The 24,550-nt window shown below is 34.1% G+C and overlaps 1 protein-coding gene and 1 long non-coding RNA gene across 2 annotated transcripts; one reads left to right on the top strand and one right to left on the bottom strand.

Annotated features, from left to right (window-relative positions):
* Nucleotides 1-2,613: 2,613 nt before the first annotated feature.
* Nucleotides 2,614-10,570, top strand: LOC143200182 (ATP-dependent DNA helicase PIF1-like). Its single transcript, XM_076410590.1, has 2 exons — nt 2,614-5,791; nt 9,975-10,570. Exon 1 carries the CDS (start codon nt 3,034-3,036, stop codon nt 4,159-4,161), a length of 1,128 nt encoding a protein of 375 aa, XP_076266705.1. The 5' UTR covers nt 2,614-3,033; the 3' UTR covers nt 4,162-5,791; nt 9,975-10,570.
* Nucleotides 10,571-19,166: 8,596 nt separating this feature from the next.
* LOC143199856 (uncharacterized) lies at nt 19,167-19,540 on the bottom strand. The gene is made up of 2 exons (XR_013006571.1): nt 19,406-19,540; nt 19,167-19,350 (listed from the first exon to the last, which is right to left on the bottom strand). It is a non-coding gene; the product is annotated as an uncharacterized LOC143199856 (long non-coding RNA).
* Between the last annotated feature and the right edge of the window lie 5,010 nt (nt 19,541-24,550).

Below are 24,550 nucleotides of genomic sequence, written 5' to 3'. Positions count from 1 at the left end.
TCTGTCACCAAAGTTAAGATGTGTTACTAATCTTCAATTTCTTAATCATTACGAAATATATCACTTAGTCATCATATTATATGGTGATTCAGTTTCAGTGACACTTTTATTATATTTTATATTTGATAGATATTAGTTAAAACTAAATATATACTTTTTAAGATCAAATATTATTTAAGTTTGATCACTGACAATTTATTAATTTATACCACACCATAATATTTTTTTTATTTACAGATACAAGGGCAAATATATCACAGAGCAGGTTCACTCTTACCAGTGTCAGATAGCGACAACAAATTCCTGCAAATTTATTTTATGAGCAATTCACCACAAGAAATTGATCTGCGTTGTGCACATAACAATTTAGTAAAGAGGTCTATTGTAGAACAATTACAAACTTTATTTCATCAACACAATCAATTGATTATATTGTTTAAAACTGCCCTGGATCTGATGCCATCCGATAATCACAAAATTGTAATCAGAGCTGATAAAACACCTGCAGGTCAACATACAAGACGTTTTAATGCACCAACTATTGATGAAGTTGCTATCGTTGTAGTTGGAGGAAACTTGGAATCCCGTGATATTGTTTTACATCGTCGGAATGATCAATTACAACGTATAAAGGAAACACACCGCTCATATGATGCACTGCAATATCCCATTATATTTTGGCAAGGTGAAGATGGCTACGATTTCTCAATAAAAATGATAAATCCCATTACAGGTAACTAAAATATTAGTTTAGCTATGGCGATAATATCTCAGTCACTATATTATGTATTTTAATTTTATATTTGAATGTTATTAAAACAAAATCTATTTACAGGTTCTGAAACCAACAAAAAATTCAGTTCATTGAACTATTATTCATACCGCCTAATGATTCGGGAAAATGAAGATAATCACATATTGAAATGTCGGCGATTATATCACAAATATGTTGTTGACATGTATGTTAAAATTGAAACGGAGAGATTCATCAGGTTGAATCAAACCAAACTCCGATCTGAAGAGTATATTCACCTTCGAGATGCGATTAATACTGATGGAAATGCACAGAATGTCGGTCGGATGACTATTCTTCCAGCAACATACATCGGAAGCCCTCGGCATATGCACGAATATGCTCAAGATGCCATGTCATATGTTCGTCATTATGGTACAGCAGATTTGTTCATCACATTTACATGCAATCCGCAATGGATAGAAATTAAGCAGGAGTTATTCCCTGGGCAATCACCCAATATTGATCGTCATGATATTACAGCCAGAGTCTTTAGACAAAAGTTGAAATCTTTAATGAATTTCATCGTAAAACATAATGTGTTTGGTGAGACACGCTGCTGGATGTATTCTGTGGAGTGGCAGAAACGAGGATTGGCACATGCACACATTTTGATTTGGTTGGTTGAAAAGATAAGGCCAAATGAAGTTGATGCAGTGATATGAGCTGAAATCCCTAATGTACAAGTAGATCCTGGATTGCATGAGGTAGTTATCAAAAACATGATACATGGTCCCTGTGGAACTCTTAATCAAAATTCACCGTGTATGATGGATGGTAAATGTTCAAAACGATATCCACGGACATTAATATCGGAAACAATTACTGGTAATGACGGTTATCCATTGTATCGTCGCAGATCGACAGCAGACAATGGAAAATCAACAATTGTCAAATTAAATCAACAAGATATTGAAATAGATAATCGTTGGATTGTTCCATATTCACCCATTTTATCAAAGACATTCAAAGCACACATCAACGTTGAATCTTGCCATTCAGTGAAATCGATTAAATACATTTGCAAATATGTAACCAAAGGGAGTGATATGGCTGTGATTGGAATTGGTGCAGAGAATTCTAATGATGAAGTTACCCAATACCAAATGGGCCGCTATGTCAGTAGTAATGAAGCAGTTTGGCGAATATTTTCTTTTCCTATTCATGAGAGACACCCTTCTGTTGTTCACTTAGCTGTGCATTTAGAAAATGGACAAAGAGTGTATTTTACAGCACAGAACGCAGTACAAAGAGCTGCTCAGCCACCATCTACTACATTAACCAGTTTTTTTGAGACATGCCAAAACGATGATTTCGCACAAACATTGCTATATTCTGAAATGCCAAAATATTATACCTGGAATCAATCCTCATGGAGATTTATACGATGGAAACAAGGAAAACCAGTTCCAGGATATACAGATGTATATTCCACCGATGCGATTGGCCGGATTTATTCAGTACATCCAAGCAATGATGAATGTTTTTATTTACGACTGCTATTAGTCAATGTACGTGGCCCAACATCATTCCAACAGTTACGAACTGTTGATGGTGAATTGTGTGGATCCTACAGAGAAGCCTGTCAACGTTTGCAATTGCTTGAAAATGACGCTCATTGGGATCAAACTCTCAATGATGCTGTAATATCATCACACGCTCATCAAATACGAACATTGTTTTCTATAATCATATCTACATGCTTCCCATCAAACCCAATTGATTTGTGGATGAAGTACAAAGATTATATGTGTGATGATATTTTGTATCAAATACGGAATAGAATGGGAAATCCAAATATACAAATCAGTGAAGAAATTTACAATGAAGCATTGATTTCAATTGAGGACGTGTGCTTGATAATGTCAAACAAACTATTAATTCAATTAGGCCTGACCGCGCCCAATCGTCCAATGCATGACGCTTTTAACCAAGAGTTGCATCGAGAAAGAATGTATGATCTCAACGCTTTGAAAGAATTAATTCAAACAAATCTTCCACTGTTAAATGAACAGAAGTATGTATTTGAAACTCTTATGAAAGTAACAAATGATGAAACTGGAGGGATTTACTTCTTAGATGCACCTGGTGGTACAGGAAAAACTTTTTTGATTTCATAAATATTAGCAACAATTCGCTCACAAAATAAAATTGCACTTGCACTCGCTTCGTCGGGAATCGCAGTAACTTTGCTTGAAGGTGGTCGAACAGCCCATTCAGCACTAAAATTGCCATTAAATATGCAAAGCAATGAAACTCCAACCTGCAACGTTTCGAAGAACTCTGCAATGGCAAAGGTTTTGCAGCAATGTAAATTGATTGTTTGGGATGAATGCACGATGGCACATAAAAAATCTATGGAGGCTTTAGACAGAACCTTAAAAGATCTACGTAGCAATAATAACCGATTTGGTGGTGCAATGATTTTATTAACAGGAGATTTTCGTCAAACATTGCCAGTGATTCCACGATCAACGCCAGCTGATGAACTCAATGCATGCCTAAAGTCCTCCAATTTGTGGAAACATGTCAAAGTACTTCATTTAAGCAAGAATATGCGTGTCGAGTTGCAAAATGACCAATCTGGAAACATATTCTCTAAACAACTCATTGACATTGGTAATGGCAAATTTCCTATAGACATGTTGACTGGCTGCATTAACTTTCCTCAAAGTTTTTGTCAGTTAACTCGATCAAAAGATGAACTTATTCAGAAGGTGTTTCCAGATGTTTCTCAAAATTACAGAAACCATGATAGGTTGAGCGGACGGGCTATACTGGCTGCAAAAAACATAGATGTAAATGAGTTAAATTTCAAAATTCAAGAACAAATTACAGGCGAATTGAGGATATATGAATCAGTTGATTCGGCTACTAATCAAGATGATGTAGTCAACTATCCACCGGAATTTTTAAACTCGCTGGATTTGCCAGGATTGCCACCTCACAATCTTCAATTAAAGGTTGGATCGGTGGTTATAATGTTGCGAAATATCAACCAACCGCGTCTTTGCAACGGTACACGGTTAGCGATAAAAAAATTACTAAACAATGTGATAGAAGCAACTATACTCAAAGGAAAGTATAAAGGAAAAGATGTTCTCATACCGTGCATCCCAATGATTCCGACTGATGTGCCATTTGAGTTTAAACGACTACAGTTTCCAGTGCGGCTTGCTTTTGCTATGACTATAAACAAGTCCCAGGGGCAATCATTAAGTGTTTGTGGTATTAATCTAGAAAACCCATGTTTCTCACATGGTCAATTGTATGTTGCCTGTTCCCGTGTTGGAAAACCATCAGATTTGTTTATCTATGCGCCAGGTAATCAAACAAAAAACATCGTATACCACAAAGCACTACAATGATAATAATAATAATAATTATGATTCACATGATTAACAATAAAGCTATTACTTACTTTTAAATCCTTATATATGTTTTATTTAATTATTTTTTATTCACAACGCCCTATCACCAGGGTGATGGTTCTGTTCAGGAGAATTTTTTAAAATACGTAGGCACAAAAACTGCCACATTACAAATCTTTTTGACAGGACGAAGTCTGTCGGGTCAGCTAGTATATATATATATATATATATATATATATATATATATATATATATATATATATATATATGTCTCATGAATTTTTTAGAGTTCTGTCTTTTTGATTTCTTATACTGAAAACAAACTTTGAGTCGTTCCGTGTTAAAATTATGTTATTTGTTTTGACCAAAAGTATATGTGCGCCATATGTTATTTTTATTATTATTATTATCTGGAAGATCATTATCTAGACTCATTGTAAAGGATCTAAGTTATTTATTTTATGGACAGTTGACAAAAAATGTTATATTATAGACGTGGCAATATCTTGGGATAAAATCAAAGATATTCCTCAAAGACTTATTGACAGTATAATAAAATAATTTTCTGTATCATGATATATTGCCCTGCCTCGTTTGTTCGTATAGAAACAACTGGAATTGAAGTTATAAAATCAAAATGTAAATTCTCACCCGCTACAGGGTCGTTCTTTATACGGAATTTCGCTATAACTGCCCTCTTCCATTAAGGCACGCTTTCGATTTATGTCCTAAAATGTTTCGCATGTTGCCAATCTTGCGCAAGAGCCATCTTGATGCACACTCTATTCTATTTCCTCTTGTTTACGGGCGTTATTTAGTGTGTACTCATAAAGCGGTTGGTTTAGGCTTGTCTGTGAGTGTTTTTATACATATTTATTACGATTGTTCACATTAAATGGAAAAAATTGGAAACAATAGGGACATTAGGACAATGGAAACAATAGGGAAAAATTAATATGTATTTTATTTTTATTAAACTTATTTTATAATTTTATTGTTTTTTTAGACAAAATGCCACCGAAACGATTACTGCCTTCGAAGACTGATAAAAAGAGAAGCCGTCACGCTAGGAACTAAACTAGAAGGGACTTGCGAAATCTACCATTCAAACTATTCGCGATAAAATAGAAGGCGTATTAAAACATATTTGCAATATGCTGCACTTTAAAATGTATCGATATTAATACGCCAAAGGAACAGGACTATGGAAAAAATGGGAAAACTATTGATTATATGGATTAACGGCAATAACAAACGGAGAATGTAAATGATTCAAATGACTATCCAGGAAAAATTGTCGAAAATTTGAAGAATAAAGATTCTAATGAATCTGCTGAAGATGTCACATTTAAAGCAAGCCGAGAATGGTCTGAAAATTAAGTAATAATAAAATACTAATTTGAAAATGAAAGGTGAGGCAGCTAGCGCCGATGAGGCCGCATCTAAGGAATCTCCCAACATTCTAAAGAGAATTATTGAAAGAGGTGGTTATAAATCTGAACAAGTGTTACACATCGTTTAGGCCATTAGCTGTTATAAATCACGCAAGAACGAAATAGACAAGAAGGCAAAACAAACAACGTACCACCTCTTCATTCTCTTCAGGTTAAAGCCACTAAAAAAATAGGTATATATACATATTTTATGTAACATGAAGTTGTTTTATTTTTGTTTATAGATTATTGTTGGTTTTTGTGGTTATTATTTTATGTGCAAATGTCTGTACATTTTATTTAAATGAAATAAAAGGATAAAATGCATTTTGAATGATAAACCATGTTAAATATTTAACAAATTTGGAACCGATCCCATTGAATTTGTATTAGAATGATTGATACCTTATACGACTTTTTGCTTTGCGACTAAGTTTTGTTGGATCATATTAATCCGCTTCGTAATTTCCTAAAGGCGAATGAGATGAAAAAATTAATTTATAATGAACTCTTTAATCCGTATATCCCTTAATCCATTAACTCTAATAGAATGAAACAAAATTTCAAACTATCTTTGTTAAGTAGCTTTAAGCCCATATACTTATTTGGATAACTACACATTTTTTTTCTTTAATTACTACCTCAAGGTAATTATTAAAATTTTAATTTATTTGTTATAATTAATAAATTTGTTTTTACTTGTGCCATAAAATTTAAGCATTATATAAACCTTGAATCGCTTTGCACTAAAATTCCTAGTGTATGGAACTTCGGTTAATCCTCTCATAAAAGGTTTACGTTTAGTAGCTATTATTTTAGGTAAAAATAAACTTAATTTTAGCCAACTACAGTTGTTAACTATATATCATATTAATTTTATGTAGATTGATAAATCTTTCAAGGCAACCATACTATTTGACATTTGACAACCAACTAATATATCGATCCATCTTCTATGTCGATCGATACCTCAGACAAAGAGTGTTTCTTCTATCTTTCTATCCTTTTGAGTGACGATTACTGCTTACTTTTTTGTTGATTTTTTGTGACAGTGACACTTTACTGCTAAGTGCGCGAGAACTTTTCTCACCTTGATTAATTACAATGTACGATGCCGATGCGAAGACGACCTGACTTAGGTCGTCGCAGTCAATCAAATATGCAGAGAGCTACCTCACGTGCTAACCGCACTGATGACCAGAGAGACAGATCAAGTGAGTGACAATGAAGTAGATAGGCTTAGAATGCAACGAGTTCGTGCACATAAAACACAACAACAGCGAGAACGACATATTGAAATCGAGCGGTTCCGCAGACACAGTGCCACTGTAATCCTGGAACGAGCTGCATTCCACTATGGAGCGGCAATAGATTAGTGCCGACAAATCGGTAACAATTGGGGAAATGACAGTAATTTATAAATATTGCAAGGCGTTAAAATTCAGTATTGTATAAAATTCAGATATGATTCTAAGCACTTCTTGGTTAACATTCAGAAATATAACAGCTGTTTCCAGATGACATGATATAGCGCTACACATATACATTACAATTTCATGCCTACTTTCAAGGTATACCATAACATTTTATCTTATTTACTACGTATCTTCATATCTTTGTTGCTTATTGATATACAATAAAGTATTACAATTTTTTTTATAATATTCAAGCTTGTATTAAAATATATATCAGAAATAATTATTGGACAAATTACTGGAGGCGCTGTTACCACTACCAGATGCAGACCATCACTTTTTACAAATTTATTTTATGGACAATTCAGCTGCGGAAATGGATAAGCGTTGTGGTCATAATCCAACACTGAAGAGAACCATTGTCCGAGAATTACTAATGTTTCTTCACCAGAACACAAATTTGTGAGTCGAATGAGCACCTGCCGGTGAACACAGAAGGAAGTTTAATTCACCCACCATTGACATTGTGGGAGAAAATTTATAATCTAGAGATACTGTGCTTCATCGTCGGAGTAATGATTTAAAACATATATTTGAACCAGACAAGACTTATGATGCGTTACAATATACTTTGATCTTCTGACAGAGGGAAGATGGATACCATTTTAATATAAAAATGGTAAATCAATTAACAGGTAACTAGATTGAACAAGATTAAATAAAATTTTTAAAATCAATTCATCTAAGTAATAAATAAAAAAATTTCATCAAAGATGAAACCGCAAATGTGTTTGCGAAGCAGTTGTTGGACATTGGAAATAATAAAGTAGCAGTGGACACCTCGACCGGATTCATCACATTACTCACAAATTTCTGTCACATCACAAACTCAAAAGAGGAGCTTATTCAGCGTGTTTTCTCAGATATATCGCAACAGTTCAATAACCATAATTGGTTATCCCGGGACAGTTGGTTCCCTTCAAATCAGGCGACACCGTTATGAACCAGGACAACGTAGTCAATTATCCCACAGAGTTTTTAAATTCATTGGAATTGCCTGTATTACCACCTCACAATTTGCTTTTAAAAGTAGGATCAGTTGTCATCATACTGCGTAACATTAATCAACTTCTACTGTGCAATGGAACAAGACTGGCTGTGAAAAAGATGATGAATGATGAACGTCATTGAGGCGACAATCATAAAGGAAAAATACAAAGGAGAGGATGTCTTAATCCCGCGTATACCGATGACTACGGATTTACCATTCCATTTTAAACGTTTACAATTTCCAGTACGTCTGGCTTTTGCGATGACTATAAATAAATATCAAGGCCAGTCGTTGGAAGTTTACGGAAATCAACTTGGAGTTTCCCTGTTTCGCACATGGACAATTATAGGTCGCGTGTTTGCGCGTCGGAAAACCGTCATCTTTGTTTATTTACGCACCATTAAACTGCGTGTGTCCGTAAATATCTAATTGAAGCCTTATAAATTGCCAGTATTGCAGGAAAACTCTGTTTTTTAAGTATGAAACATTATGTGTAATGAATCGCACATAATAATAAAAATTCATTCACACCGAGCATTTTTTTAAATTAATTACGGATCATTAGGTCTTTTATTTATCGATTGAGGTACGACGTCTGTCGGGTCAGCTAGTCAAGAATAAAAATGTATCGCCATTTGCATAGCTACTTTCGGAAGGCGAGTAATTCCTAAAATTAAAAAATTAATATGTTATATGATTATTAATATGAACAACAAAACGCGCTGTATCATAACTAAAGTCTACCATAAAGCGTCGACTAAGATAATGATGCCTGCAACGTTTATACTGTATTGCTCGTGGCATGTTGAACGTACTGGGAAGAACAATTTGAATAGAATACCCTCCAAAGAGAAACAAATTGTTGTCTATAACCAGTTACGCACAGCTCTGCATGAGACTGACCAGCAAGCACTTGCTGAGATGCATGGAAATTTCTTAGCATCTCTTTTGAAAGAACCAGGGACATGTGCGTTTTATGACTATTTTATGAAGAATTACACCAGTAATGTGACTAACTGGTCTTACTGCTATCGTCGAAATAGTGGTCTGAACACAAATATGCTTATCGAATGGATTCATAGAACAATTAAATATATCTACTTAAAGGGAAAACACAATAAGAGGCCTGATGTAGCCTTACAAGATATTACAAAATTTTCTCGGAATAAATTATTGGGTCAGATTATTGCAGAAAGTAAAAGAAAGGCCAACTCAAATATTAGTAAGATCTGGTCAAGGCATAAGACGAGTGACACCACAAGCTTCAATATTTTAACTAGCGAAGATGGGTGACAAGTTATATCATCCGCTTCACAAGGACTATACCATATCCAAAAGAATAATACAAACTGTCCAGATTGCAATACATGCATTCACATACTTACAGCTGTATATGTTAAACATGTGCAAGCACATTTATTTATTGGCAAAATATTTACGAGCTGTATCACCTAATGAAGAAACAAATAATACGAAAGTTAATTGTCCTAAAATTTCATAATTATATTAAAAATATAATCAATCTTTTACAGTCAAAAATAAGTACCTGGTCATGATTATATATAGAAGACATTTTAAGGTATTTTTTAAGATCATAACGTAAGGTATTGGGTTTGGTGTATTCTAATTATGATATGGTTTGATTTCTGATTTTTTACAAAATCATCAATGCAATCAAACTCATTCTCGTTGGGAAATTTAAAATCAATAAAAATCTAATGATTTTTAAAAAGTATGAAAGTGATGAAAGCTAACGAATTAATAAACTGGTACCTGAATGATAGCGTTTTGATTGTACTTGGATTTATAGAATGGATATTTATTGATTGTCGTTGCACTAATTAGGTGCATTTATAAGGTTAAGATTTTTTTTAATACAAAACTAGCTATATTAATAATGCCATTTTTTAGATCAGCAAACGACGTTAGAGTTTATTTATAACAATGAAAATATAGGAAGTTGCAGTTGTTCCACAGTTGAAAGTAGTCAAGAATCAATTTTAGGCTCATGTGAAAATCGTGGTAACAAAAAAGGTCGTTCAGAAGATTCCTACTATCCAATAGCAAAAATAAAGGTTGAAAAAACGAGCCAATTGAAAGATTTAACCGAGTCCCTTCAATCAGTGAAACCAAAAATTCAAGATTTAGGCAGGAGGCTTAAGGAATGTACGCAAATATATGAAATTAATGAGAGGAAAACATTAATAGCTCAATGTTGTATTATACTTTAAAGAAAAACCGTCCATTGCCTGCAAAGGTAGTTGGAAACGTCGATACAAATATAATAGCTGTCCAACTTTTAAACAGAACTATTGAAAATCCTAATAATGTCGACATAACTTAGGCCCATAAACTGACCAAGTACAACAACTGAATGTAATCATGACTGTGAAACTAACAGTGGTGTTGTCTAATTCATTTGCCGTTATTGACCATTGTTACCCAAGTAAATGCACATACTGGTTAATTAGACCTACAAGGGGGATACCACGTTAAAAAAATTGCACCTAGAATTTTTACAAAGAACCAATAAAGCAAACCGTTTATCACAGCAGCGGAATTATAGACTCTTTCAACAAAATCAAAGATTCAACGCCAATTTTAAACCATCATCAAATGTAAAAAGACAAAGACAAGACAGGACAGTACCCTCAACCAATGACTGTAATAAGCACCACACCACTAAGAAGAGATACACAAAATGTTAACTTTCATAGTCAAGGAACATCGGATTTAAATTATGATGAAAATTCAGACGTGACTACAAAAGTAGATGTGACTAAAGTAAAAGCCAAGAATGGAGTCGAACATAATAATAAGGGCTGACTGTTTAAATCCGGAAGAAAGTAGGCAACTCCTAAAAAGCTACGGAAATGTGTTCTATAAGCAAGGAGAAAAGTTAACCTTCACCGATCAGATTAAAAACACATGATCAAAACGACAGATGAGACACCAATTCACGTCAACAGCTACCGATACAGATATCCCATACCTAACATATTGGACATACTGGATAAATTGGGTCTTTGCCAATACTTCACCACCTTGGACCTCGCGAGTGCATGTCACTAAATAAACGTAGAAGAAAAGTCAGTCCCGAAAATAGCTTTCAGTGTTGAACATGGCCACTACGAACTCAAAAGAATGCCGTTTGAACTAAAGAACGCGCCTGCCACATTCCAAAGGACGATCGATAACGTACTAAGGGCACTAACTGGGAGTAATTGCATGATGTATAATATGGACGATATAATCGTTTACTCGACAACACTGCAAGAACACATAAAGGCACTATCACGTGTTTGATAAATTTGACAAACACCGACTAAAGATACAGTTAGATAAGTCGAAATTCATGAGAGAAACAGTGGAATTCCTTGGACACGTCGTAACACCGAATGGAATAAAACCTAACCCGAACAATGTGTGATCAATAAAGGACTTTAAAACACCAAAAACACAAAAAGAAATCAGGACATTCCTTGGACTAATGGGCTGTTATAAGAAATTCATTAAGAATTTTGCAAAATTCACAAAACCCTGGACCAAATGCTTAAAAATGAATACCAAAATCACGATCGAAAAAAGGAATACGTAACAGCATTCGACACCTGCAAAAACATGCCGATTAATAGTCCACTATTACAGCATCCATATTTTACAAAGCAGTGAACCTATACGAGAATCAGGTCATATTTAAAGCCACAAACAAAGAAAACTGTATGCAGCAAGGCAAACGATATTCACCAACAAAACCAGGCTAACCATATTCTTTAACAACAATCACAGTATGGAGGACATAAAATCAGTAATGATCAACTACTTGCTATCGAGTACGTACTGTCTACATTTTCCAGACAAGGAACTAGAACCACCTATACTAAGAACAATAACTGAAACGTTCAAAGATAGTGCGTACAAGTTAATAATCTCTAATCATCTGCTAGAAGACGTAACCAACAAAGAAGAACAAACGCCGGTGGATTGGTACCATGCAGTTCCAGGGTATAAAATACTATCACGACGACGTCTCGCTCTCTTTTCTTATCACCGTCCCCCTGTAACAGTACCACTTCCACAGCGCTACCGTACTTCCTCTACCTAACCTAATATCCTGTCAATTCTCCCATCGACCACATGTATTAATCGTAAGTTAAAATAAACAACTTTGATTCAACCAGTGTTTTTAGTTCCCGTGCAAATTCCTTCCAAAAATAGTAGTGAGTGTTCTGACAAATAATCGCCGCGGCAGCCACACATTTCGACCGACCGACCGACCCGACGAACATTCCTACAATTGGTGACCCCGACGTGATCAAAGTGCCTAACAGGTAAATCAACTCAACATAAGCCACTCGACAGGTGCTTGACACGTGCATGGAAGGATAGCACGAGGAACGGAACTCATCAACAGCACTTGGTCGACGACATCCCACGAGACTAGCCTGATGGACGAAAACCACAGAAGCCCATCATGTATACCAGCAACACATGAGCACCCTCGCAACACGAAACGGGACACGTAACACATTTACAGGTACTCTCAAACAAAGCTAAACGCCTCAAGACGAATGACGTCCTGCTACAGCTCCGATGGCAGCTGATCCCGTAAAACTCCTCGCTCAGGTTGGGATCCCCATCTCATCAGCAGTCCCCGGGCGTTTGTTTGCGTGATTGCGGGTGCATTCCGGAACTTGCACCACATATAGGTACGTTCCACGGCTGTTCCACTAGGAGGGGAGTTATGTGGCCGCCACGACCCTTTAGGCCACCACCAATTCACCATCAACAACTACAAAGGTTGGCAACGCCGGTGGATTGGTACCATGCAGTTCCAGGGTATAAAAGACCATCACGACGACGTCTCGCTCTCTTTTCTTATCACCGTCCCTCTGTAACAGTACCACTTCCACAGCGCTACCGTACTTCCTCTACCTAACTTAATATCCTGTCAATTCTCCCATCGACCACATGTATTAATCGTAAGTAAAAATAAACAACTTTGATTCAATATATTATATATATATACGTGGATATTTACACAGTAAACGCTCAAAAACATCACAAGATTATAGACAGTTTTTCTAAATTCGCATCCCCCTATCCGTTGAATGAAAAAGCCATAGAGGTTCGCCAAAACCTAATTAAACCCTTCTCAGCATGGCGTATCACAAAGAATGACACTGTACCTGTGGATGGCCACATTTCTACCCTTATTTTCTCCAGTCATGAGGAGGGAGGAGCTACGTGGCTGTTAGTTATTGGCAAATATCGCGACAACTATAAATACAGCTCACCAGCAGTGTAATCAGATCGCGAGCTAATTTAAGTCACCAACTTTGTTAGTGCTTCAACCTTAGTTTTTAGAAAGAGTAGTCGTAGATCTTAAAACTGTAGCTTCCTTTGTGAAACAAATAAAGTTCCTTTTTTATATTGTGTCGGCCACGATAAGTATAATTCTTGATATGTTTTATTTCAAATTATTCATTTATATTTTTTTGCGGTTGGCGCGAAATGTGATAGATAATCCAATTAAAATCCTAGAGCGCTAACAGTTTAAATATTAGAATGCCGAACATGACTCCTTCGAAAAGCTGGAAGCAGTTTTGGAGGAACGATGGGATGAAAGTACCTACAGAATTACAGACATGGTAGAGGAAAGCCCGCTAGCGACCGCCGAAGCAATCCCAAAGGTCGTCTTGGTAGAACCAGATGATGTACAGAGATCGCTTTCCAGACCTACGCAGTATCAAGTAGAAATTAGGAGTCTTGGAATTTACGACAAGGACTGAGAATGAAGGAGGTACGACGAAACAAAAGGTCGTAGTAAATCCAAATCCAAAAATATCCAAAAGGTCCCAAGCAGGAAAACGGAGACCCACGATAGAATAGTTGTATACCAGATGAGAGACATGACGAATATTCAAGAATGCTTTTCGGTTTTAAGAACGCCCCGGCAACGTTCAAGGGACCTATGGATAATGTGCTAAGAGAATTGCAAGATAAATTATGCCTTGTATATATGAATATTATTATATATTCAACATCATTACAAGAACACTCATAGTCTCTCACAAAAGTTTTAGAAATATTAATTAAACACAATTTTAGGAGACAATTAGATAAGTGTAAGTTCCTTAAGAAATCCGTCGAATTCCTAGGCCCATGTAATCATTCCTAGTGGTATATATATTTGTAGGATTGTGCCTAAAAAAATTCTGCCATAAAAAAACTTCCTCAGACCCAAAAAGAGATAAAATCGTTCTTGTCGGATATTACCAAAAGTTCAGAAAAAAATTTGTTAAAATTACAAAACCCCTCACCAACTGTCTTAAGAAAAATTGTCAAGATACATATTTCTAAATAAAACTGCCATAAACCTCTCATTCAGGCATTTAAGACATGCAAAAACATTCTCATCAACGATGGTATACTACAATATCCCGATTTTAGCAAACCATTAATTCTAACCAGTGATGCATCTCACAAGGAACAATTCGCTAAGATCTTCCAGTCGCATATTCCAGCAAAACCTTAAACCCTTCCGAATTTAATTATTCTACCATAGAGAAGGAACTTTTATCTATCGTATGCGCAACAATATATTTCAAACCCTAACTCTTCTGATGGAAGTTCATCATCGGAACTGATCACAAACCCCTCCAAAGGCTTTTCTCGACTAAGTAAACCAACTCTAAATTAGTTAGATGGCGACTAAAACTACAAGGGTTTGACTAAAACATTAACTACAAAAAGGATAAAGGAAATTTAAATGCAGACGCATTTTCCCGGCTACCAACAAAATTAGTACAGATTAATCCTGTAGAAAACAATCCACTTCTAACACATGTTTTAGCTCATTGTGTATCAGAAGATTTACAAATGAGCAAAGGCATTGCCGTAATATTTAAACACAATTACAGAATCCTATGAGAGCTACTGGAAAGAAAAGCTAAAGTAGATGATATAATAGTCTGGAATGAATCAAACGAACAACGAAATATATATTATCAATTAACAAAGAAGAAAGCCACTGAGAAGCCTACATATGAAAATTTATGGAATGCCTTAGACAAAATGTACCACCATATAAAAGAAAATAATATAAAAAAATTAGCAATACCTAGATTAGATGGATTAGAATGGTTGAAAGTTGGAGCATGTTGGGCTGTCTAAGAAAAAATGTTAATGTCGAATTTATAATATGTAATATTGAAAAGCAATTATCTAAAATAATAATATCAGATATACAAATCAGACCACCAGATGTTCAAAAAGAAATAGAAGAAAAATCAGAACCTGAAATAATACACGCGTCCCTTGAAAATCCAATTTTAGGCGCACCATACGTTAACAAAACACAAAAACACGTACAAAAATCAAATATTTAAATGGACTAAGAAAATTAAACCATATACCATCAGACAAACCTTGTTCAGTACCAAGAAAAGGACTGTTGCATTTGCCAATTAAAATCCCATAAATCAGAACATCCAGCAGATACTTGTAGTAAGCCACTTTCGCCGGATACGTATTGCCTATATTTTCGTAATAAAAATTTAGAAACCTTTATCTTGAAAATATTTAGAGATAATTTCAAATAATCTTTTGGAAGACGTAATAGACCTAGCAAACCAGAAAGGAATAATTGAACGATATCACTCAGCAAAAACATCTCATAGAGGAATTACTGAAAATATAAAATATATTAAGCATTATTTATTATTATTTATTGGCCAAGCTTAGAATGAGAGTTTTCTAACGGCGGTCCATTCTTTTCGAGTCGAATGGTACAGTTGATCAGATCAAAACAACAAACAAATCTAGAATATTTAGATTTTTTGCTACATTAATCATTCTATACTAATAATAATACAATTGTTGTGTTATTCTTACATGGAAGAACAAAAGTAAGTGCAGAATGAAGGTTATATTTTTAAAAAATAAAAAATCCAAACAGCATCAATTTTACTTATAATGGGAATGTTAACTGCCAAATTTATAACACATCATTTTCAACGACATCGAATAGGTATCAACATATGTCAAAATTTAAGGATAACAAGAATAGAGAAGAAAATGATTCTTGTTGTGTTGGAAGTAGTCAAGTCATTAATGAGGCTCGTCCATCAAGAATAGTAGCAAAAACTGGAGTAACTGGTAATAATTAGACATTTATTTTAAACCTAATATATTTTAGTAGTGATTTAAACTTTGATTTATCGTTAAGATATAGCTAGAATTTGTTGAGAGTAAAAGTTAGACAGCACTTTGATAAGATATAGAACAGTGTACCATGTTACTTTGGAATAACCAAATTATTACTTCTGAATCAGTGATTAAGCTATATTATTATATTATTGGAAAACATCAAATGTTCTGACATAATAACCTAACGGCATTTGAAATATCACCAGACGAAACAAAAATAACACTTGTTAACTGTCGAAAATCTTATTACCCCACTAAAAGGTTCCCTATTACAAAATAATGAAAGACATGTTAAACATTACAAAACAAATATAAATGAAAGATACAAAAGAGGACTGTTCGAAACAGCACAAAAATATCTATTCGGAACAATGAATGCTGACGACGAAACTAAATATAATAATTATATTAAACTATTGGAGTTTAATAAAAAAATTCTCCAAGGCGACATAGCCAATATCCAAGCAGTTTTGAAGAATGTAGCACATGCATCTCCTACAACGGCACTCAATATTCTAATTATTCACATAACCTTAATATTAGAAAATGTAAAAAGCAGCCTGGATACTACAAATAGAATGTGCAGTGACATTCTGTTTGTTAAAGGGCTAAAGCTCGTACATTATAGTATTATAAAATTTAATGACCTTAGCAATAGTATATCAAAAATTCAAAGCAATATGAAAATACCATAGCCGAAACCATCAACTTGGAAACTAATTATTGTTCGTTAACTCCCGTAAGATATAATCAAACGGGTACAACGCAACTTCCAGATAAGTCTATAATATTGTTACCGGCTGAAGAATATACGGTATATTATTGTCTCCTCATCAAACAACAGCCGAAATAATAAGAAATCCCTCTTTAGTGATCCCTTTCACACGCAGAATTGATGTTAAGCCGGCTTCGTGGCGCAGTGGTAAAGGCGATGGGACAGTCCTCCTATTGTTGCGATAGCCGAGGCTTCGAATACTGCCGGGGCATAGTCGTACATTTACGTTTGAGATTGTTTAAAATTTGTGAATGTTCTAGGCAAAAGTGTAAAATCCGACAAGGAAAATGATCCCGGCCACGCCAGTAACCAGGCTGGGTAAGACCGGATGTCTTTGGGGATAATTTCTAAAGTTGGTCACTCGCCAGTCGGTAGGCTTTAATGCCGAGGACCGTGGTTCGGAGCCCACGTTAAATAGTAGGTCCAGTCCAGATAAACCCATAGTTGGTACAAGGAGACTTTAAAATATATATACATATATAAAGTATTGAATTTAAAGAATATTTTAGTTCTCAAAATACTAACATAATCACATCCCAACTTAAGTTACCAAAATTAAAATTAAAAAAAAATATTTCAAAAGATAGAACCAATTTCCATAAAGAATGTTAATAGAACTTGAGAGTGTTAATTTAATGGTACATCGGCTTCATTCCCTTGACGTAGAAAATACAAACCACTTAAATTCGTTTAACCATTACCATTGTTATTATTGTTATAAGGTTAGGAATATATATTTATATTAAATAAAAAACGAAAAGGTTGCAAAAGTGAGCATAAAACTCAACGCCCTCGAAAATGTTACGACATTTTCACATACTTGAGGGGGGAGGAGTTATGTGATCATACTCAATAAATATAACCTTGATCATTGCCCTGGCCAAGCATTACAAATATACAAATATAATTATAGGGCGCTTGTTAGATCAGTGCAATACTGATAGTCGTCTAAGTACAATATCTTACGTCTTATTACGCTATTAGATCGTTCTTGTTAGTTTTAGTATATTCTGTATTAATTAATATTTAAATAAAATTTATTTTACGTTAAGGGCACCTGATTACTCATTACCGCACTAATCAAGGCGGATGTGGTATCGGGACCGGGCGGTGGGAATGCTGAGATGTACACTTTTGGATATAAAGGCCCGCTCTTTGACTAGAAATGATATAGTTTCTTAGACTCTCTCGAAGAGTATCTTGCTGATGTAGTTGATAGACGATTGTCATTGTAATCACCGTTGTAACACCTTGTATATTATCAAGATAGTGGCCATTATAATGTTTGTTGAATATCTGTATTTTATTTACCAAGAAATAAAAGTATTTCTTTCACAAAACAATCCTGTATAAGAGATGCTGGTTACTACCCATTCAGCATAATAGGATACATTAAAAATCATCGTGGTTCGATAGATTGAAGTCCCCAGTGTTAGAAATATTTGAATATTCACAGTATTGCTTGGGGCGTTATGAGTAGGGCTACGTCTTATCTATAACCAAACTTCTGATATCGGCATAGTGTTAGTCTTCAAGGCGTACTCTGTATTAGCTATTAAAATAAAGGGTAATGTTCATAACTTTTATATTAAGCTATATATACCACACATATCCACATATATAGTAAAATTGACTAAAAAAACAGTAAGAACATGACATTAATTTACGAAATATTTAGAGGAGGTGAAAAGAAAAATACAGCATAATACTAAATGTTTATATTATATTCATTTATATATTTTAAAATTTAATATTAATTTTAAATTATAAATTAGAGGATATAAAACAATGAACCTTAACTATACCATAAACTATATAATTTAGTAATTACCACATATTTGAATATACAATACTACAAATGTATTATATATAAATAAAATTCACAATACACAAATAAAATTAACAACTTTCTTGTAGACACAGTCCTTTATACTTCTCACACTAGTATATACATATAATTACTAGTATATATATATATATATATATATATATATATATATATATATATATATATATATATATAATATATATATATATATATTCTTAAATCTTATCTTATCAATAAATCATACAGCTGCAAAGCCTATAAACTGGACGATTAATTGAAATTACTTAAATATATTTTAATATATATTCCCCATTGCTTTGTTAAAACTCAATTGTTGAATATTATTCTGGGATTCATATTGGATTCTTGTATTTGCTTCAATATTGAGTCTTATAACATTCTTCACAAAAAAACCTTATTTAGACAGAATCAAATTTTTTGCCTGTAACCCTTCTTGACTTATCGTACACTACCTAAAATTGATTCGTAAGATAATAATCATAACAATATTTTTAAGGAAAATACTACCTTGATCATAACTCCTTATACAGTTATGAGCTTCTTGACTTCTTGTTTTCTAAGAAATTCTTTAAGCAATATTTTTTTCTTTATCGTCCTGTGACTTCCTTCAAGCCTTACAAATCCTTAGAATATAGATTAGATTGTTTAACATCTATATTATGGATCCGACAAAGATGCTGCCGAAATTCACTATGTATGGATATTAAAATCACTAAATTGGAGATATTGAGATGACAGATGATCTTTCTTGTTATCGACTTTAGTTGAGCAGCAAGCTCATTGTGAAATCTTTCTTTCTCTTGCTACTAAGTATGTCATATTACAAACTTAACATATTAATTTACTTTCACTGCAAATTTTAAATAATTTATCCTATTTGTAACAATTGAAATTAAACCTACCTTTGACTATTCATATAAGTAAAAAGGAACATCACAATATAACTTTAAAAATTCCATATCGAACGCTTTAATAGTTAAACAAATAAATGCCCAACGTTTAATCAAAGCAATGCGGTAGATCGAGATTTCTTTTGAGAAACGCTTGGCTTGCAATACAAATCTAAGGGCAAGACTATATATTGTACTAAATACTAGAAAAACGTATCTACTGTATTTTTTTTTCTAAATAAAATATAAAAATTAATGTCATAAAGTCTTCTTAAATATATTATTTTTCTAAAATAAAATACATCCATAAAGCCTAGCTGTAAATTTGGCAACATCAACTTTTAGAATTTCGGCTTGCGGCGAGTAAATTTCGCCGATGACTATACGAATAATTCCGAAAGCAGCGGAATCTCCAGACCACGATGATTTTTAATATATACTCGGTAAAATACATGTATAATCTAGAATATTATGCCTACCAAGTAATATATACATATATACGGCAGCAGGCCCCATAGCAAGTTAGTATAGTATTGTCTGCAGTCTCGTATGTGTTGTTTGTTAGTTAATATTTCATTCTAATGTAAAACTACTATTAATACTAATTAAATAAAGTTTATTTTTAAAAACAAATCAACGGAGTTTAATATAATTAACGCAGTCGGTAGGACACTTCAAGTGTATTGAGAAGTTCATAGTGAAGTGTACGCTGTTCATATCAACGATTAAACCAAAGAAAGAATCTACGCCCAGTTAGCGAACTAGAACACACCAACTATGCTCCTGTCCTGGATTTAAAGAAGACCTATAGCAACTGCAGAAACCCGAACATATTGGTGCAGCTTGTACACGACAGGTGGCAGACCAGTCAAGATGGGAATCTACTTACAGAAGGTTTTGCTACTTGATAGCAGGAGCGATCTAGAGAAGAACTTCATCGTAAATAATTATTAATGTAATTACGCTGAATTAAGGAACAAAGAAATAAGAATTACTTTCAAGATAAATAATTCAATTAATTGAATATTTTTAAGAGAGATACACTGATCATTCAGTTAGTTTATTAGTGTAATCCCATATATTTCTTGTAAATATCTTATCAAGTTCCTACACTCATTTAGTCATACAAACCACATATCATAAATCATTTTTGTAAATCGATTATATGAAAAAGTTCAGTCAAAAAATAGCAGGAATTACATATCCTAGCATTATAAATAATACTAATCTCCACACGGGGCTTGGTATGACCAAGTACGGTGAATGACGCCACCGGGGCCCGAGTTCCCTTTCCCCGCTATATATCGTGGCTTGGGGATTGCATAAAGGGTTAACGACGCCCAGGGTTCAGCTTCAGTTCTCTTATCACATAAAGCGATTGCCGCCTGTGGTCATGTCTCGCAGGGTCAAGAAATAGACAACCTCAATAAAAACTTAAATCCTAAGGTTGGGTTGAGCCGAAAGGATGCATGGTTGAATATCAATCAGTCTCTATAAATCCAACTACAGAGCAATTCCCGCCCTCCTGTAGGTAAAAAAGGCTAAACAAATTAATTTCCACCTCTTCCATGGTCTAATAGATATTCCGATATGGAATTAATACTAATGGGTCTCCGTTCGACCAATTATCACATTTTCATAATATCGAGTGATATTATTTCATTTGAGAAGATGAGCGGTTAAAATATTTAATCAAATCCTGGAACAAATTGGCGAGCCTGCAACTATGAATAAAATTAGAAACTTCTCCTTACTCGTTTCTGCAAAGCGCGATGACCAGTCTAAGAAACTCCAAACACTGTCTTCTTTATGCGACCTGCCTGTGACTCTGAATCACTGTCGGGGTGTAATAATTCGCCGAGAACTAATACACTGATGATGAAATTATAGAAAAACTAAAACCAGCGAAAGGTCCGGTAAAACCACTTTGTTTAAAGTTTAAATGGCATGATCTCGTAACCTCTCTATCTAGTGCTAATACGATTAGTTAAGAAAAAAAAAATCCCAATCAAAGAATTAATTCTAAAGGAATTAAATCAAACAGATTCAAATTGAATAAAAATTCAAAAATCAGACTCAATCTCAATTAACAATCAATCTTTAAATTTAAGAAAAAATAGTTTAAGAAATTATTTTGCAATAATTATATTTCATATCGATTTAAGACAATTTATTCACCCAATTTTTTTATTTTAGTTAACCATCGCACCTAGAGTCCTTTATCTAAACAAGAAATGAGCTTCATGTAAGTTGCGTTTTGGTAGAAGACATGTAAGTTTATATGGCAAACGCGGCAATACTTGCTAAATTAATTGGCGAAGCTTGAAAAGTTGTTTGTATCAAGACTAGACTTAACAGTGTGGCAGAAGCTAAAACCAGCCGTTAGAGAAAAATTTGGCGTCAATACAAGCTACCAGACATTCCTACAACAATTGCAATGTTAAAAAATGCAATTAAATGAATCAATAATAAGCTTTTACCACAAATTAAAGCTTATGGTTCAACAAATAGTTAACAGAGACATCATAGAATTTCTAGATCAGAATACACAAAGAGCATTATCAACCAAGCAGTTGCTTATGTCTAATTCGCCACCAGCATTGCAACATGCTTCAAACCTCGTTATCAGACATGACACCCTTACTAATCTGATGAAGATCTTAAACACTAATAATCCAACTGTTAAGGCTCAACAACAAAATTATATCGAATTTAATACAAGGAATGAAGTCAACGAATTCTCATTCCAACCAAATACTTTAATCACAATCGTCCAGCACAACAAAATTTCTTTGGAAAAAACCATCAGTCATTTATGTGCCCAGTCAGTAAACTTCAATGCAACCTCAAATAGATATTGATATTGTAATATTCCAAATAGATATTGTAAGGATAAACAAACCCACATATAAGAGGCCTGCGAGCGAAACCATAGATAGTTTGAATCAGTCAGTCTGAACAGCTAGTTTTAATCAGTTAGTTTCTTGTACCAATATTCCAATACCAATTTAACCGCTCATAAATAAAGCCGCCTTCATACTTGGCAAATAGTTATTTAAGTGACTGATTTTCTCATACAGACATTTTATTGTCAAACACAACGAGCATCACACGAGGATCCAATATCAGCCAAAAAAAAACCTCCAACTTCACCTTAACAAAGTCAAATTGTGGTTGAAATCATGGCGTATCAAAGCAAATGAGATAAAATCTACCCGTATGATATTCACTCTTTGCAGAAGAACATGCCCCTCAGTAAAATTGAATAATCATGAACTTCCGCAAGCAGACAGCGTTAAATATCTGGGAATACATTTTGATCGACGTCTGACTTGGAAAAACATATAGTGACAAAACGCAAACAACTTGTTGTATTCAAGTGTGGGGTACTACTAGCAGATATAACACAGATATCCTCCAGAGGTTCCAGAATAAAGTGTTGCGAGTCATCGTCGATGCCCCATATTACCTGTCCAAAAAACTGATTCAACGCAATATCCACATAGAACCCATAAGAGTGTGATTCGGGGTGTTATTGCGAAGTACTCTGAAAGACTATTAGTGTATCCTAATACATTCGCGAAACAATTAAATGTACGCGATGACAGTGAAGTGCGTAGGCTCAAACGCAAACTACCATACCATATAAAGTTTAATAATTTCTAGAATAAGTTAGAATAGTCTCTAGAATAAGTTAGGATAGGCTTTAAAATAAGTTAGAATAGTATCTAGAATAAGATTTAGATTACAAGTTGTACAGCAGATCACTTACTGAAGTGATCTACATGTTAGGATGATTATATTATATAAAGGAAATCAAACAATACTACTTATTGTCGACGGGCAGATTGCTGACGTTCCAAGAGAATAATAAAAAAAGTGATTGATTGTATTAGTGTTTATTGTATCGATCTTAATTCTTGGTTATTATATTGTTTATCTAATAAAGTTGTGATTTTTAAAGGCCATCTTTGATAAACTTTCATAATTTGCGCAGTCGGTAGGATAGTTCTTCAGGTGTTCGAAAGTGTTTAGTGACAGATACGCGAAACTCCTCATTGAAACATGACCATCGTTCGTACAAACGATTAAGAAGAACAAGAACACCCAATAGAAGATCAAGTTAGTAGCTGATCAAACTCCCGATGTTCCTGGATCTTGGAAGCAGTCGACAATCAGAACAGTAACATCAGGATTCCAAACCCAATCGTTCTACAACAAAGGAAAGGATCCACTGGCACTTATCGGCAACCAGCAGAGTGTCAACGGCAGCCTGTAACCCTGGGAATTGAGTTTACCTCCTTGCCGAGTGGTTGCAGACAGCAGGACAAAGACCAAAGAAATCTTCACGGAGTAAGTACCTCTTATTGGCAAGTCCTAGTTTAATTGATTTTCAAAGAAATCAAAGAATCCCAATCAAAGAATTCAAAATTCAACGTGAATCAAATCAAATTCAACTTGAATTATTGAAAACTAAAAAAAAACTTAACTGACATAAAATTTTAGAAAATTTAGTTTTAAGAAATTGTTGGAAAATAATTTGAATGTTTTAACATTTTAATAATCATTCATAGTTGACACAATTTGAATATTGTAATACGTAATTAGAACAAAAAAAAATTATTTTCAAAACTTTGAAAATAATTAAAACTAGATATATTTTAAGATTGTTATATTTGAATATTGCATGAAACGTACTTTTGTAACGGATATTACATATCCCAGATCAAGAACAAGAATCCCTATTGTATTGACCGAATCT

Source organism: Rhynchophorus ferrugineus, unplaced genomic scaffold (genome assembly GCF_030347505.1).
Source record: "Rhynchophorus ferrugineus isolate W39M unplaced genomic scaffold, kcgeb_rfMv2 rfM7, whole genome shotgun sequence".
NCBI lineage: Eukaryota > Metazoa > Arthropoda > Insecta > Coleoptera > Curculionidae > Rhynchophorus > Rhynchophorus ferrugineus.
This window is presented reverse-complemented; position numbering and strand designations above follow the sequence as displayed.